Below are 16,235 nucleotides of genomic sequence, written 5' to 3' on the forward strand. Positions count from 1 at the left end.
TGCTACTGATTTTGTTATTCATATCGTCTGATTTTCTTTGACTCATCTTGGCTTTCTTAAAATTCTAGATCCAAAAAAAAAAAAAAAATTCTAGATCCATACCTGTTGCTTATGGTTAATTTAGGTGATTCTGCCCTAGAGTAAGGGTTCATGGTTTAAGCAACTGTCTCCTCTTTTTTCCAATCCCTTGCCTGATCCTGTTCCCAATAGTGATGAAGAGCTGGAAGATTCAAAGGCTCTATTATATTTACCCATTGCCCCTGAGGTAGAAGATCCAGAAGAAAATCCTTATGGCCCCCCACCGGATGCGGTCCAAACCTCCCTGATGGATGAAGGGGCTAGTTCAGAGAAGAAGAGGCAGTCTTCGGCAGACGGGTCCCAGCCACCGAGGAAGAAACCCAAAACAACCAATATAGAACTTCAGGGAGTACCTAACGATGGTAAGGCTGCGTCTTCTCCCTGTTTCCCGGTAGACATCACTTCTTACTTGCCAGCACAGTCTGGTAATTTCTCATTGGAGTGGTTTTTACCCAAGGAAATTTCCCTGGAGCCTTTTTTTTTTTTTTTTTTTTTTTTTTTTTTTTCATAATAACTCCTTACAACTTTTTAATGATTTCATCTGCTTTCACTTCTCTTTTAAAATGGAGACATTGTGCCTTCTGGTACTTGCTTAAATGACAATGTGACGTCTTCTGACCTCTGGCTCAGTTTGTTTCGTTACACCGTCTTTTCTTTTCCTGTAGAGTTGTTTTATTGGGTGGTAGAGTACTGGTCAGACCTGGATAATCTCTTCATTCGTCCTCCCTTCCTTTACATTCTGTCTCCAGAAGCTTTTATTCTTACCTCTTGGGGTAGGTTGGGGTGTGTGTGTGTGTGTGTGTGTGTGTGTTTGCCACTGACCATCCTCCTCTGTCTTTTCGCTGGCTGCGGTCCGTTCATTACACAGCTCCATGTTTCCCCGATGGCTACTGGCGCACCTGCTGGTTTCAGGCGCTGCTGTGTGTGTGCGTCACTGCTGAGTGTTACATCCACTCCACAGGCTGTTTACTGTCTCTGCTTTACAAAGGAGAAAATTTAGGCTTGGAGAGATCAGGTGGCTTGCCCAAGGTCTCGGGAAGTAGAAGAGTCAGGACTGTCGCCCTGGTTGGCCTGGATCCGAGGCCCCCCTCCCTTTCTCTTCTCACCTGCCAGTGAGCGCGTGCGTTCCTGGTCTGGCTCAGTGTGACCCCTTGTCCCTGTGTCTCTCAGCTGCCTTTTTGGTTAGAGCTGCTGTGGCAGGCCATGGAGGCCACATGTGCCCTTTGGCCAAGCGACCGTTTCTCACTTAGCAGCCACTCTCTCATGGTTTTACGATTAGTAAGTGCGCATTCTCTCTGAGTATCGAGGAGTCTGGGACAGGAGGGCGCCATTCTTTGCTCCCAGGGAGTCATGGCCTGCGGCCCTGTGCCTGGGTGGGGTGCTGGGATGGGCGGCGTGTGGATCCCTTCCCGTGCTTCTCTGTCCTTTTACAGAAGTCCATCCACTACTGGGTGTGAAGGGGGATGGCAAATCCAAGAAGAAGCAAGCAGGCCGGCCTAAAGGATCAAAAGGTAAAGAGAAAGATTCTCCATTTAAACCGAAACTCTACAAAGGGGACAGAGGTTTACCTCTGGAAGGATCAGCGAAGGGTAAAGTGCAGGCGGAGCTCAGCCAGCCGTTGGCAGGTAAGGACACACCGGGAGTGCTGTCTGGCTTGCTTCGCGGCCTTGCTTTGTACAGCCCCGACTCCGTTTAGCTGCAGCCTTTCCTTCCTTCCCTCCTTTTCCCGCTGGTGGACGTCCACAGAGTGTTAGGCTGACACCCAGGGGAGGCTAAACAGATTTGGCTTAATTCGGTGGCTCTTAACCTTGGGTCCATCAGTAAGTTTCAGGGAATCTATATTCCTCTGATACTACATGCAGAATACGGTGTGAATATTTTTGTGGGGAAAATACCCATTTTGTCTTTCTTTAAACCGGTGAAATGCCAGAGGTGGTGGCTCTTTCTCTGTCGTCTAGAAGCAGTAACAAAAGCTTGTCAGCAGTATCATCACGCTAAGGAAGAAGGTGAAGTGTTATTCCAAATAGGAGAGTATTGCCAAAAAGACCGCAGTTACAGTATCCGTGTAGCTTTTCAACGCCTGTGCCTTCGAAACGTTCGGAGTTCTGTCACTTTTATATGATTGAGGGGGTTGATTGGGGGTCGGAGAACAATTTTAATGTCTTGTCAGATACTTGTGAATGTAGGCTAGATGGTCTCTTGTTTGGAAAATAGTAATCAAGTGGAGTCCGTTTCTTTTCCGACATTGCCGGCCTTTGGAAAATGTTGTTCTGTGTACGAGCCCTGCTTTAGTGAAAACAGTGCTCTCGGTTTCCCGTGGCTAGCTCAGTAGCCTCAGGGACAGGACTGATCAGATACCAGCGGTCGTGCTCGGGTTTTTTTCCTCTTGCTTTAAAATTTTCAGCTTCAGGGTGTGACACCCCCCACCCCCGGGTGTGCTGATGGGACACATGACTAAAAGGGGCAACAGTTCCTTGTTTGAGGTCCACCCGCAGTCAGTTAATCGTGTGAACATGAATTCCGTTCTGTCGGGAAGCTGAGCCGACTCAGTGACTCACTGTGATTCTGCCTCACCTGTGCTAGATGCAGACTTCAGGTGTTCACGGCCAACACACGGCCCGGAGCACCAGCGTGTTTCAACAGCAGTATTTACGGTGTTCCACTGACAACCAGTCCGCACCTCCACAAGCAGTCCACTTAAGGCTCTCCGTATATTTTAAAATAGCTGGGAAGAGTTACATGGCTGTTGCCAACAAAGATTGCAGGTCAGTAATTGATTAATTTAAAAAAAAAAAAAAAGATCCCTCTATAACCTCTTTTTTTGTACAAGCAGATGCCAGTACAGAAAAACATGGTTTAAATTGAAATAGATTCCTCTGGCTTAAAGAGAGCTGAAATGCTTCAGGGTGATTTAAAATGTGGCCAGAGGGACGCCTGGTGGCTCAGTCAGTTAAGCATCTGACTCTTGATCTCAGCTCAGGTCTTGATCCAGGGTTGTGAGTTCAGGCTCCGCGTTGGGCTCCATGCTGGGCATGAGGCCCACTTAAAATAAAGATCAGTAAATAAATAAGATATGGCCAAATGTACTGAATTAATTGAAATATCGTAGGACATAGTCTCCTAGCTTCTTCATAACCTGTGAGTAATTAATCATTTGCTTTTTAATAGTATGAGTATGGCATATAAACCATTTAAAAGTTTTTGGAAACTCATATTTTCCTCCCTTTAATACAGTGTTCTAGTACAGTGACTTTTAATTATAGTTGATGCAGTCAGTATCTTTGGCCTTCCCCAAGGGGTTTACCATGAATCACTGTCAGATTTTAGAGCACAGAGTGTAAGAGCAGTGGTGTTTCCTAGCCATATTTCAGAAATGTCTAAATGAGAGTCAGCATCAAATGTGGGGAAGTTTACTCAGCCATCTTTATTTCCTAAAATTCTCCTGATCCTGTTCACAGTGAAATTTTGGTTGTATGTAAAATAGACACTTCAATCTTAGAAGTCAGCGTTTTGAGCTCCTAGCAAGAGTGCATGCCAGGATCTAGGGTCCATTAGAAGTGTATTCCTGCTCACTTTGCTGACAAGGTTAAATGAGGTTCTGATCTCAGTAAAGGCTAGAAGCTCTATCTTGAAGAGCAGAGTGCTGTAAACTAGACTCTGACTTCGTGCGGTATTTTTATCGGGTGCTTGAGTTGACCAGCTTTGGTGAGAGGCAGCTATTTCAACTGCTTCACCCTTTAAAGCGACTAGAGGAGACTTCTAGGTTCTAGGCCCCGGGGGAAGGTACCCCCTTAATGACCACACACACACACAGAACAGCTGCCTGGAGGACGCAGACATCTCACCAGTTTCTCAAGAACCTGTGCGGGGGGCGCGCTACCCTACGTAAACCACTTCCTTCCTCCCATTTTTCTCCTTGCTTCTCTGGCCTTGTTCCTTGACCTTTTCCTGAATGGAAATCTCCAGAACTGCAGTGACCAGATTAAACCAGAGAGTGCTGAGAGGCAGGATCTTTAAAAAACCTCAGATCAGGGGCATCATGGTTTCTTCGCTCCGCAGGGCTGCCTCCAGCGTCAGGGACCGGCTCCGGCGCGGCCTGGGGCTTTGCAGAGGCTGCGTGTCGCGTGTGGTGACACTGGGTGTCTCCTAACTGCGTCAGACCTCTGAGTTTCAGGACAACCTCCTCTCTTTTGTGTGGGATTCGCAGGGCAAAATGGGACCTCTCCCCATGCTGTGGTCGGCCTGGAGGGTCCAGAGCAGGCAAAGGCTGGCTGGCCCAGGCTGTTGATTTTCACTTGGTTCTCCTGCCGTGCTTCCCTGCAAAGACCACTAAGGTTAAAAAAAAAAAAAAAACCTCTTTGGCGGTTGAATTCTATATTCACTTCAGAGATTTCTCATAAAAAGCGGTCTGTGGTCATTGTAGGTTTTCCAGGAGAGGGAAAGTCACGAAACTTGATCCAGAGTGCCTGAGGTCGAAGCGTCTTCAAAAATCAATTCCGTCTGAAGGTTGTGTCTGCACATTCAAGGCTCGGCGGATCTCGCCTCTGCCCCCGCCTCTGCCCCCGTGCCCTACTTTTCCATCAGAGCTAAATCGTTGTAGGCACGGGCTGTGCGGGTTGGTCAGTCTAGATCAGTGGCAGCGGTTCGTCAACATCTGCAGCTGACCCGTTACGGAAGGAGCTCTGGGGTAAGCCCCCCCAGGCCCTGGCAGAGCGGGCGCAGTCTGTCGCACAGTGCCGCGGGAGCTTACGTGGGAAGACTGGGAGAGACACAGACCTCTGCAGAGATAATCTGGCCTTCTGGAACCTGGGCTACAGAAAATTCTTCCCCGTCCAACAGCTCATCCCTGTTAGCTGCCTTCAGGGGACCCGCGTCCATGAAGACACACGGCTGATGCATGAGGACCCCTCAGCGAAGCTTGCCTAGTGAGCGCAGCCCTGAGCTTGGGACCCTTCGGAGAGGCCAGACCAGCGTCATCAGCGCCATCTCTGTGGTTTCCCTAAATTTCCTCACTAGATTCTCTCCGGAAGACAGTCCTCAGAACAGAAACTTGACATTGAGCAGAACCGCCAGGGCGCTTGTTGCCCTGTGAGGGCTCAAGCATTGCCCAAGAACTAGGGCTTCTTGGCAGTAAATGTCACCAGCAGCGAGTGTGACAAAGTTGTGGCCCATCACATCCATGGTCTAAAGGCCTCTTGGAAAGGTGGGCATGAAGCGGCGGGTGTCTACCTGCGTCTCTTGGGGGTGGCAAAGGCCAGAGCGAGCAGAGACACTGCGTCTGGGGGCACATGGACGCCACGCGGATTTCCGTGCGTGTGGCCGTGCCACTGCCCTCCTGGTGCCGGCCGCCACCCTAGTCCTCGGAGCCACCTCCTCAGTCCGATCATGTTGAGTGCGGGGTAGGGAGTGAGGGTTTTTCCCCACCTCTTCTGCTCTTCTTCTTTGTTTTTAAACAGTCTGTCTTTGAAAGACTAATTTATGAACTGCTAAAATCAGATAGCTCATAGGTATTCTTTCTCATTCTTTGTGATCTTACTGGTGGACTAAGGAAATATTTGGTAACTTTTGAGAGTTCATATCCAGCATTTTCTTAGGCCACCTTGGCTTTGGCTGCCGTCGGGAGGTACCAGTAACAGCTGCTCATCATGAGCCTAGTTTTTCTCATTTTACGTAACTGGAGATTTCCTTTATGTTGCAGCAAAATACTGTGGATCCTTGGGGCAGAATTTTAAATAGCCTGGAGCTCTTTTGTGTTGCTGTATTTTACCTACTCGTCGTATTATTGCTTGCTGCGGTTTTGGCTTGTTGCCTGATCCCTCAACAAGCCTCTTTTTTTTGTGGGGGGGGGGTATGTCCACATGAATGAGGATGTTACAGAAACATTAACTGACCTCATATAATCAGTATAACGTACCTCATTAGTCATCTTGAGTGCTCGTTATTAATACTATCGATTTGTGATCAAACCAGTGGTTTTTCCTGTTGTGATTTAGTCTTAAAACGTTAATGGTATATTCATTTTTAAAAGGCTGAAAGAAGATTGGTCGGGGTACCTGTGGGCACAGTCAGTTAAAGTAGCCTTAATGCGGTCAAGGCACGGTGTCCCGTCCTGCACAGTAGATGCCCCCGCCGCAAGGATTCTTTTAAGTAATCAATTCAAGAAGTTGTTATGTTTTATGTTGAGAGATCTGAAAAACAAGTGCTGAAGAAAATTTTACTGAACTGTATAAAGTTTAAATTTGATTTTTAACAACTTGGCACCTAGAAGAGTTTGTATCTCCTAATTTCTCATCTATCCTCAGGCAAATGGGAATATATTTTTGTTGCCAGTTTTCATCTGGCTTGAACTTTTACTTTAAAAGTCAGGTTAAAAGCAAAGTTTATAAATGGGTATTTTTCTTTTATAACTTGGACAGTTATTTTTTTTTACTCATTTTACAACTACCAAGTGGCATGTTCCCACCCTACCACCACCACCCCCCAATTCTGGATGGCATCTGGGAGGATTTTCTTCACCTTGTTCTCTTCTTACACTTCCTAGTTAGTATTTCACAGCAGCCCATTTAAGGGTGTCCCTCAGAGGTTGAACAGCTATGGAATAATCAGGGAAGTGTTCATTGGATTTTACTATTGAGGATTTTATTTATTGATCAGACGTTGGCGCATAGAAATGCCGGCAGTAGGTTTCATTAACATTTCACCATATTGGGATTCTGAGGTGAGGAGAATGTCAGCAAAGGCACAGGGGTGCTTGGAAAAGGACCTGTTGTGCATTGTTATTTAGTGACTGATGAAGCTAATATAGGAAAGATGAAGAGACGTAGCCCTCTAGAATTTCGTTTCCTCTCCTTGTTGCACTCCTTGGATTGTAAAGCATTTATCGACATGTTGGAGAATGGTCAGCAGTTCAGAAAACATGTGGAATTCTGAACAGTTTGCCTTTCCCCCCGTTGGGGCAGTCCTGAGGAAAGTGCTAGGATGGGGGTTTGGGATATGGATTATTTGTTGCTTCAGTAAAGAGTAAATGAGAGTTGAGTTGGTTTAACGTAAAGGGGAAGTCCTTAGCCCACGTGTGCTTTCAGGCATCATCCAGCATCCGTCAGTGTTTCTGTTCTTGCCCGCTGTTGGTCCAAGTTGATGCTAAAAGACATCTTTTTGTGTCTCCTCTCTTTAGCAGGGGGGGCGATCTCAGAACTGTTATGAAGACGCCTGATGTGCTTCGTTCTCCCCATTTTGCCATCATGTGGCCTCTGGACACTGTGGTCAGTCATTTGAGATTGACTTTAATTTAAAACAAAGGCCTCTGCCTCCAACCCAGGAGGTGCAAGGAGGGAATCGTATATTTGAATGAAGAAGCGAATTATGGAAGAAGAGTACGCGGCCCTCCCCTTCAAGCATAAGTCCACGTAGGCTCTCAGGAATGAGGATTTGTGAAGACGTCACCAGGAGTTTGGACTCGTTCAAACTTCAATGCTTAGTTACGTTGCTGGAGAAAAGAGACCAGTTTTGCTCCTCTAACTCTTGTGCCCAGGATCATTTTGACCTGACATTTCCTATCCTATTTGCCTTCCATCCTCCGTGCATGTCCTCAACTGACTAATTCTCATCTGAAGTTTTGCTTCCGGTATCCTAGAGAAACTTCTGTTGCATATTCTGTCTTCCATTTTTGAACTTAACTCTCTCACCAGACACCCTCCTGTATTTCCCTGCTATGTACGGAGGCTGGGCAGAAAGGAAAGTGCTTGAAAGCTTTCAAGTTTTTGGAAAGGAAAGAAAGATGAGAAAGACCCCCTCTTCTTAACATACCCCATTTTGCTCAAGCAGCTGGGCTGTAAGAGGGTCAAGGTTTTTCTCTGTTTTCCTTTCATGGCATGTTTTCCCCCGGTAGTAGTTCATTCTCAGTAATCATGGTTTCCGAAGAGCGCTGGTTTCGTCCATCCGCAGCAAGGAGTCATCAGTAGTTCATGTTGCTTCACCTGTGCTGGCGTCCAGAGAGGGAGACAACCTGAGGTGTCTCTCCACAAGCTGCCTTTTTTGGGGGGGTGGGGGAAATCTCCACGAGGACGGAAGTCAAACCGTCCAGGATCAAAGCAGCAGCAACACAGTTCAAATCAAAGATCAAGGAAAAATTGTTTTTTATCATTGCATGTGGGTCTCTGTCCCTTCCTTTCAGTTGGGACAGTGTCTCCTTGTATCCTCGCTCCTTCTCCGTACGTGTTTTCAGTCTCTTCCTTTCTGTGAAAGGTCGCTTAGCTTTTTAAATTCTTTTTTTTACTTTCTGCTTCTTGCTTTTGCTGTTCTTTATACACAAGGTAGCAGATTGGATGGACAAGTACATGAGGTGTTTGAAATTCTCGGAGAACCCAGATCCCAGGTGTGCAGGGGGTTCTCTGCAGAGAGCCCTGAGCTGCCCAGAGGTGCCTGACGCAGTGGTCATCGTGGCTGTTGTCATGGCTGTGGTCGCAGCGTCCTCTGAGGAGTGTCTCTGTGCTCTGCTCTGTGTGAGTCCTCCAGCAGCCAGTGCCCCTGTGGGCCGCCCTGTGAGGGGATTGATTACTTTTTGGATTTTAGGATAGCAATCAAAGTAGACTTACATCAGGAAGAGCCTCTTTCTCCTGCTCGGTCTTTTAGAACCAGAATATTCAGTAGTTGAAGTAAGAGCTCCCTGCTAGTCAGTTTCAAAATGCCTGTATTTTTAGCCGCCACCGCTTTTTTCCTCCCATGCTCTCTTTGTGACTTTCATTTCTTCACATCAGACCAGTGGTTGAGATTGGCAGGTGGCTCACTGGACATGTTTTTTGTTTTGCAAACATTGTTTCCATTCCATTTCTCTGTGTGTGTGCACCGTGAGCTCCATCTTGCACAAACTCTGATACAGAGGGTCTCTGCCTAGTTTCCATGGGCAGGGTAGCTTGGTGTCCTCTGCTTGTGCATGCGTTGGGAGGTTTCTGCTACTTCCGCCTCCTAAACTGGCTACTGAGAAAATGGGCTTCAGCCCTGTCGGATGGTCTCTGGCAGCAAATTCCTAATAATTATTTATGCTTTTGGAATTTTTTTTTGGCTCCTGAAACTTTCTATCTAGTTTGATTTTTCTCAGTCTGTACGATATGTGCATATTCTCTTCTCTTTTGTTACCCCTTCCCTCCTACCCCACCCCACCCCACCCCACCCCACCATTTCGTTTTTTAATGTTCCATAGTTTTGTACAAGAGGAGACTTAGCCTTGGGTTACTTCTTGCTGAAGCTTTAATGCTTTGTAAATAAAATCGGATGTTTATTAAAGAACAGGTGCGGATGTTGGTTTGTGGTCGCTGCTTCTGAAACTCAGTAGCCCCTTTGAGTTGTAGGACAGGAAATCCTGTTTACTGTGCTGATGTTAGATCTTTCCGTGCAGAGATGCAGACCCGGGAAGGGTAGGGGGTGCTTGGGGAGTGTAGAGTTCTGCCTCTGGACAAGATTATAAATAAATGATTCAAGCAAAGAGTTGGTGTTAAATCACAAAGATCATCTAGGAATGCGCTCTCTCTAAATTCTTTGACTCCGTTGGTGTGTGTGTGTAAGTACACAGCAGAGGCCATGGAGCTGGGGGAAACGCATGTGAGGGCATACCTCCCTCCAAGGACCTTCCTTAACGTGTAAGTACTGTTAAATTCCTCTTTATTTGACTTTTCCCCCCTAGCTTAAATTAATTTCAAACTCATAAAGTCTGTTTAAGTCTTTGGTTTTAATCATTGTCACATCTGAGTGTCTACCACTCAGTTTTGGTTTGGTTTGCTCTGAGCCTAAGAATCGTCTTTGAGGTCATAGTTGTTTCATAGCAACGTTGACCCAAGTGAATGATGGGCTCCTGTGTTCTGTGGAGGTAAGGGAGTAGGCCAAGAGGTGGACAGGATTATGTAGCCCCTCTCCCCAAAAATACCTTCAGCGCCCTTGTGAAGGTAGAGTGTCTAGAATGGGGAGAGGAGCTGTACTCGGTATCGCCCCTCTTGCCCATAAACATTCGGATTCTAAAAGGGCAGCTTGGTCCTTGTTTCCGTGAATTTTCATTTCTATTTAAAATTCCTTACCCATGAACAGAGTTTCACACTTTACCAAGTGTTTTCATGTACAGTTTATCATTTATTGCCCAAAGTGACCCCCCTGAAGTAGCCAAGGCGGTCTTAATTTACAAAGGAGAAAATAGAAATTCGGGAAGGATCAGTCACTAGCTTGCCTCCCAGTCCGAGTTCTTAATCCTTTTTTTACAGAAGGTTTAGGAGCCTTTAAAGTCAATAATAACTTAATGCAAGGTAATCCTCTTTTATTTATTTTTTTAGACCTGGTATTTGATTTCTGGGTCAGATTTAACTGGGGTTTCGAAGCTCTTTAATTTGGATCCCATGTTCGGAGAGGAGGGGTGGGGTGAGGAGGAGTAGCCTCGCAATGCATTCGAAGTAATTTGGACATTCACTTCAGAAGCTGAAGTCTCTTCGTCTTCGTCTTCCCAAGAGTGTGGGTTTAAGTTCATGGTGAGGGTGCGGACAGAATGAAGACCGCAGAGGCGGTCGCCGGCGAGCAAGAGCTGGTAAAGCAGCAGCGTGGTGGCTTTTTCCTCTGCCTTGTTGCCTCGCCTGTTCGTGAGGACTGGAGCTGTGTCGATCGAGTCGCAGTGTGTCCTCGACCACGGGTGCAGCCCATCTTTTAACGCTGAGGGAGATCCTGCGTCAAAGGAATGGAGGGATGATGTGGAGGATTCTCCTGGACAGCTCGGGTGCCGGCTGACAGTGGGGAGACATGAGGACCTCGGCCGCTGGTTTCCTCCTTGGGAGCCTGGTGTTGGCCTTTGGTCTGCCTTTGGTGGTGACTTCACCGAAAACACTGGCCTTCCCAAAGAAACTGCAGCAAGCCGTGGGGAGGGTTATTGTCAATGCCACGGCCTGCACGGTCACCTGTGGCCTCGGCTATAAGGAAGAGACGGTCTGCGAGGTGGGCCCTGACGACGTGAGAAGGAAGTGTGTGTCCCAGCGCCTGGAGTGTCTGATGAACTGGGTCTGTGGGATGCTCCACTTCACCGTCCTCAGAGGGGAAGCGTTCGAGCTCAGCTGCCTGAGTTCAGACATCCTGCGGGTGGGGAAGGAGGCCTTTCGCTTCACCTGGAGGCTGGCCCGCGGCATCATCTCAACTGACGATGAAATCTTCAAACCCTTCCGGGCCAGCTCGCACTTCGTGAAGTTTGAGTCTATTCAGGAGTACGACTCTGGGACGTACCGGTGCGATGTGCAGCTGTTGAGGAACTTGAAATTTGTCAAGAGGCTCTATTTCGGGCTGCGGGTCCTTCCCTCTCACTTGGTGAACCTGAATTTCCATCAGTCCCTTACTGACAATCAGAAGTTAGTCGATCAGGGCCTGGAAGTGAATCTGGACAACAGTTCCAAGCCTCAGCACCCACGGTGGGGAAAGGTGGCCATAGCCTTGGGAATAGGAATCGCCAGTGGAGTGGCTGGCGGCGTGTTGATGGTCATTGCCCTGGGCAGTGGGCTGAGGCTGATGCATAGCAGCGACGGCCTTGAGTCCTTCAAAGCCTTCCTCTGGAAAGCCTGGCTGCCCAGGAACCCGGACCAGTTTAGGAAGCCAGGCTAGCTTTTTAAAGGCGTGTCTGGCGGCCTGACTGTGGCCTGGCTAGGAGGGAGGGCTTCCACTGCCCCAAGAGTGGGGCACATGGAGAGGGGCAACGTCATGGGAGTGCACTGGGCAACGCTCCAGCTGGATCTCTTCCGATCTTCCTGCCCCAGGCCCCCAAGAAGCCTAACCCCAGGCACCGCCGCTGCTCCTGGGGAGAGTTCTGGCTTCCAAGCTTGCATTCACTGTCTTTTACAACTTGACGCCTCTCCACCTCCGTCCCTCGTTCTGAGCAGTATAATCTTGTAGAAGGACATGTTAATAGCTTTCCTAGTGGAAACCTTTTTCTCCTCTTCAATAAAAATCATTCGCAGTAGCTGCGTGCAGACCTAACCTTCTCTGCTGTCTAGTTAAAAATCTCTTTCAACTGTTTTAAGTGGCCCCCCTGGTCAGTGTAGCTTTCCTTTTCCTCCGACTTCACAGAACAGACGTTGCCTACATTGCTTTGTAGAAGGACATGTGCCCTGTGGCGGAGCCAAGGCATCTGACCTGGGTATGTTAATGGTCACTAAATGTTTTTTCTTTTTTTTTTAAGATTTTATTTATTTATTTGACAGACAGAGATCACAAGTAGGCAGAGAGGCAAGCAGAGAGAGAGGGAGAAGCAGGCTCCCCGCTGAGCAGAGAGCCCAATGTGGGGCTCGAGCCCAGGACCCTGAGATCACGACCTGAGCCAAAGGCAGAGGCTTTAACCCACAGCCACCCAGGCGCCCCTCACTAAATGGTTTTTTTTTTTTTTTTTTTTTTTAGATTTTATTTATTTATTTGACGGAGATCACAAGAAGGCAGAGAGGCAGGTGGTGGGGGTGGGGGGAAGCAAGCTCCCTGCTGAGCAGAGGGCCCCATGCGGGCCTCAGTCCCAGGACTCTGAGATCATGACCTGAGCTGAAGGTAGAGGCTTAACCCCCGGAGCCTCCCAGGCGCCCCCCCTCACTAAATGTTTTTAAATTGCCCCTTCTGGGGGCGCCTGGGTGGCTCAGTGGTTTAAGCTGCTGCCTTCGGCTCAGGTCATGATCTCAGGGTCCTGGGATCGAGTCCCGCATGGGGCTCTCTGCTCGGCGGGGAGCCTGCTTCCCTCTCACTCTCTCTGTCTGCCTCTCTGCCTACTTGTGATCTCTCTCTGTCAAATAAATAAATAAAATCTTTTTAAAAAAATAAATAAATAAATAAATTGCCCCTTCTGTACTCCCTGGGCGAACCGTCTGTGTTCAGTGTTCAGCTGATTCCTGGCGGAGCACTGGATTCTCCGTCCGGTAGCTTTCCCCTCCACGGTTCCTCCACTTGCTCCTGCCCCTCTCCTCGCTCTTGCAGTGCCCACAGGTGTGTGCCTAGAGAAGTCAAGTGTGTTGGTTTCTTAGAGCCACCAAGGCCACCAAAGGAAGGACCAAGACTTTTGTACCTGCATAGGAAATCAATCCCAAGACCCACAGAGGCCATTCAGACTGTGAGATAATCGGCTTGTGGGGTTGTCGGGGCAAAGGCTCTTGGCCAGCAGCTGAGCTAATTCTGAGAGAATTGGAGCATTTCTTCCCCCTCACTTTCCTCCACTGCACGTGTGGCAGTGAATGTGAGGACTTGGGCTAGCGGTTGTCTTCTCTGTGTGTCTGAGTCAATCCGGATGAGCTTTTGAAGAATGAGATGCCTGAACCCCAATTCCAAGGATGCTAATAGGATCACTTTGAATTATGGCTGATGGCTATCTGTTAGTCTGCTGTTAAATATAATTTCAAGGGTGCGTGACTGGCTTAGTTGGCGGAGCGTGCGACTCTTGATCTCAGGATTGTGAGTTCGGCCCCCCATGTTGGGCATAGAGCTTAATTAAAAAAAAAAGTTAAAATAGGGGCGCCTGGGTGGCTCAGTGGGTTAAAGCCTCTGCTTTCGGCCCAGGTTATGATCTCAGGGTCCTGGGATGGAGCCCCGCATCTGGCTCTCTGCTCAACGGGGAGCCTGCTTCCCTCTCTCTCTGCCTGCCTCTCTGCCTACTTATGATCTCTGTCTGTCCAATAAATAAATAAAATCTTCAAAAAAAAAGTTAAAATAATTTCAACCCCATAGAGTAGAAAGGAAAATTTGATGACAACCCACAGATCCTCTACTTAAATTCACCAATTGTGAATGTTTTTCTATGTTTATCTTTCTCTCTAAATAGATGCTGACTTTACTGAACCACGTGTGAGTTAGTCCCAGACTTTGTGACCCTTTACTCCGAAATCATATGTGTGTCTGCTAACAAAGACGTTCTCCTACAGGACTACCATGTCTTCATCCCACCTGAGAAAATTAACAGTCCCCTAATCTTACTGTATGGTTGATACTTAATCTTCCTGGCTTCTGAATTCTTAGAGCCTTTTGCTTGTTGATCCAGGATCAAGGGAAGCTTCACATACCACGTTTGGTGGTTTCTCTTAAGTCTTATTTTACAAGAGACCACCTGCATTTTGTTGTTGTTCATGACATGGAATTGATTGAAGAGTCAAGCTGGTTGTCCTGGGTAGTGACCCACCATCCAGGTTCGTCACTGTCGCATGATTATGTTCCTGAGGAACAGATCTTCCACAGTTTGACCACAGCCCCCACAGATGGTGTGTGCTCCCTGCATCGCCTCAGGCCCCCGGTGTCGGGCTGGCTCGCTCCTGATAAGTGTGATGATTTGGTTAAGGTGCCGACTGCCAGGTCTCTCCAAAGGTGTATATTTTTTCCTCTTGTAATTAGTCATTTGTTGAGGGGGGGTACTTTGTGATATTCCTAATAATCACTAATGCCTTAGGATCCGTTCATGATCCTGTGTATTGCCTGCCGGGGGCTGTAGAATGGCGATGCTAATGTGCCCTGCTCTGGTCATTAGCTGCGTCTTTTCTGTAAAAGAGCTGCCCTTGTTATTTGTGTGATCTCCATGGATTATCTTTTTCAGCAAATCATGTATAATCCATGCCTGTTGTCCTACATTTGATGCTGAAATCGTCTCCAGTTTTGGCTGGTAGGAGCCCTTCAAGCTAGCTCTTGTCCTTTGCTGTGGCCCTGGTTGACCTGGAGCATGTCCTTGCTTTCTAGAACAAGACATGTCACATCCACATCAGGACTTTGTGTTCTCCAAACCCAAACCCATGGTTTCTCGAAGGGCTTCTGGTTCCCTTTTCAGTGTGGGGGGTAGCGTTCGGGAGGCAAGGTCTGGGTGCTAAGTGTGCTCACTGCCCCTGGGGAGTCATACTGTTAGGCCCTTTCAGTGTCCCAGATCCACATAAATCCGCTCAAAGTATCTCTGTGTTTCAGAAGTTCTGTAGGTAATTCTGCTAGAGAGTGGAGATGGAGGACCACTGGCCTCGGCCCATGCGTCATTTACAATTAACGACTGATCTTCTTTTGGAAAGATCTTGTATTTTCCACACATGCTTTCCCCCATTCTCTCCAGCTCAGAGAGGTTGGGTTTCAGCAGACCCGGATTCTGGGCCCGGTTCTGCTGTCGACCGCGTAGCGGAGCAGGCAGGCTGATCCCTGTGAATGGAAGGGTCCGATGGGAACGGTGCTGTACCTGGAAGGGTGCTGCATGCTGTGAGGGACCGGACAGGAGGGGGCAGAGGTCACCAAGGACCTCAGTGCAGCGCCGGGCGCTTTGCTTAAGCACACAGGAGAGCGCATGCTAGTCTTAATGATGAAACAGTATCTTTGATCTAATGAACTCAGTGCAGTGTGGCTGGGGGCTGGGGGCTGGGGGCTGGGGGCTGGGGGCTGGGGGGGGGGGACTGAAAGGGGGCGGGGGGGGCTGAAAGGGGGCAGTTCCCCATTTTCCAGCTGAAGAGCCAGACCCACGAGGAGCCAAGGAGCTGGTCTGGCATCTGGTGCAAGCCGACAGGGACGCATGGGACGGGAGACGGTGCAGCTCTGGGCTCACGGCCCTCTGTGCTGGGGGCTCGTAAATTTTGACTCTCAGAATGTGAAGGGATTGAACAGGAAAGGGGGAAAACGAAAACCAAACCCTCCGATGTGTCAGTAAAGACAAGAACTCCGTTCAGTTCATTGAATTCTGGGTCTGCCTCTGGAGGGAGGGTCGAGGACATGCTGAGTAAAATTTGGATTCTAGACTGGCTACTGCTCCCAAGGGGGAAGGGATTAGCCTACTGTCCTGCTACCCGAGCCGCCCCCCCCCGGGGGGGCTCCCCGTGGGCCTGGGCCGCCCCCCCCGGGGGGGCTCCCTGTGGGCCTGGGCCGCTGCTGCTGAGCACTCAGGGGCAGGGGCTCTGCTGGCCTTTGTCGTCGTCCTCCGGGACACGGAGCCCTGCCCGCTCTGCACCGAGGAGCTCGGACACTCACGGGTCTGTGTGCACGTGTGTCCGTGGTGAATGTTTGTTGAATGCAGGAGAGGACACTCAATTCCTACTCAAATGGGAGTAGGAATTCCCATCCTCCTGGCTGCTGAGAGTGGAGATGAGAGGCTCCTTCTTGCTAGGTGGGGGTCACTGTGTGCCCGTGGGAGGAAGGCTTCCCTTTGGTACCGTTGAGTC

General features: G+C 48.7%; 2 protein-coding genes across 3 annotated transcripts in view; both read left to right on the forward strand.

Moving 5' to 3' along the window:
- RBBP5 (RB binding protein 5, histone lysine methyltransferase complex subunit) overlaps nt 1-9,549 on the forward strand; it is a 36,836-nt gene extending 27,287 nt beyond the window's left edge. Inside the window, exons 12-14 of one of the 2 annotated variants that reach the window (XM_045982804.1) lie at nt 211-440; nt 1,512-1,589; nt 7,253-9,549. In XM_045982804.1, coding sequence (XP_045838760.1) covers nt 211-440; nt 1,512-1,589; nt 7,253-7,281 — 337 coding nt within the window. In that variant the 3' untranslated portion in view covers nt 7,282-9,549. Of the gene's footprint in view, nt 1-210; nt 441-1,511; nt 1,704-7,252 lie in introns of both variants that reach the window. The other variant, XM_045982803.1, reaches the window with a different exon arrangement.
- A 1,030-nt stretch (nt 9,550-10,579) lies between these two features.
- On the forward strand, nt 10,580-11,983 carry TMEM81 (transmembrane protein 81). The gene has a single exon (XM_045983290.1). It carries the CDS (start codon nt 10,852-10,854, stop codon nt 11,695-11,697), a length of 846 nt encoding a protein of 281 aa, XP_045839246.1. The 5' UTR covers nt 10,580-10,851; the 3' UTR covers nt 11,698-11,983.
- Nucleotides 11,984-16,235: the final 4,252 nt, after the last annotated feature.

The sequence above is a fragment of the Meles meles genome, chromosome 17 (assembly GCF_922984935.1).
Source record: "Meles meles chromosome 17, mMelMel3.1 paternal haplotype, whole genome shotgun sequence".
Taxonomy (NCBI): Eukaryota; Metazoa; Chordata; class Mammalia; order Carnivora; family Mustelidae; genus Meles; species Meles meles.

What these genes read in the sequence shown, in the direction of transcription:
- TMEM81 (XM_045983290.1), top strand. Translation starts at nt 10,852, where the DNA reads ATGAGGACCTCGGCCGCTGGTTTCCTCCTTGGGAGCCTGGTGTTGGCC.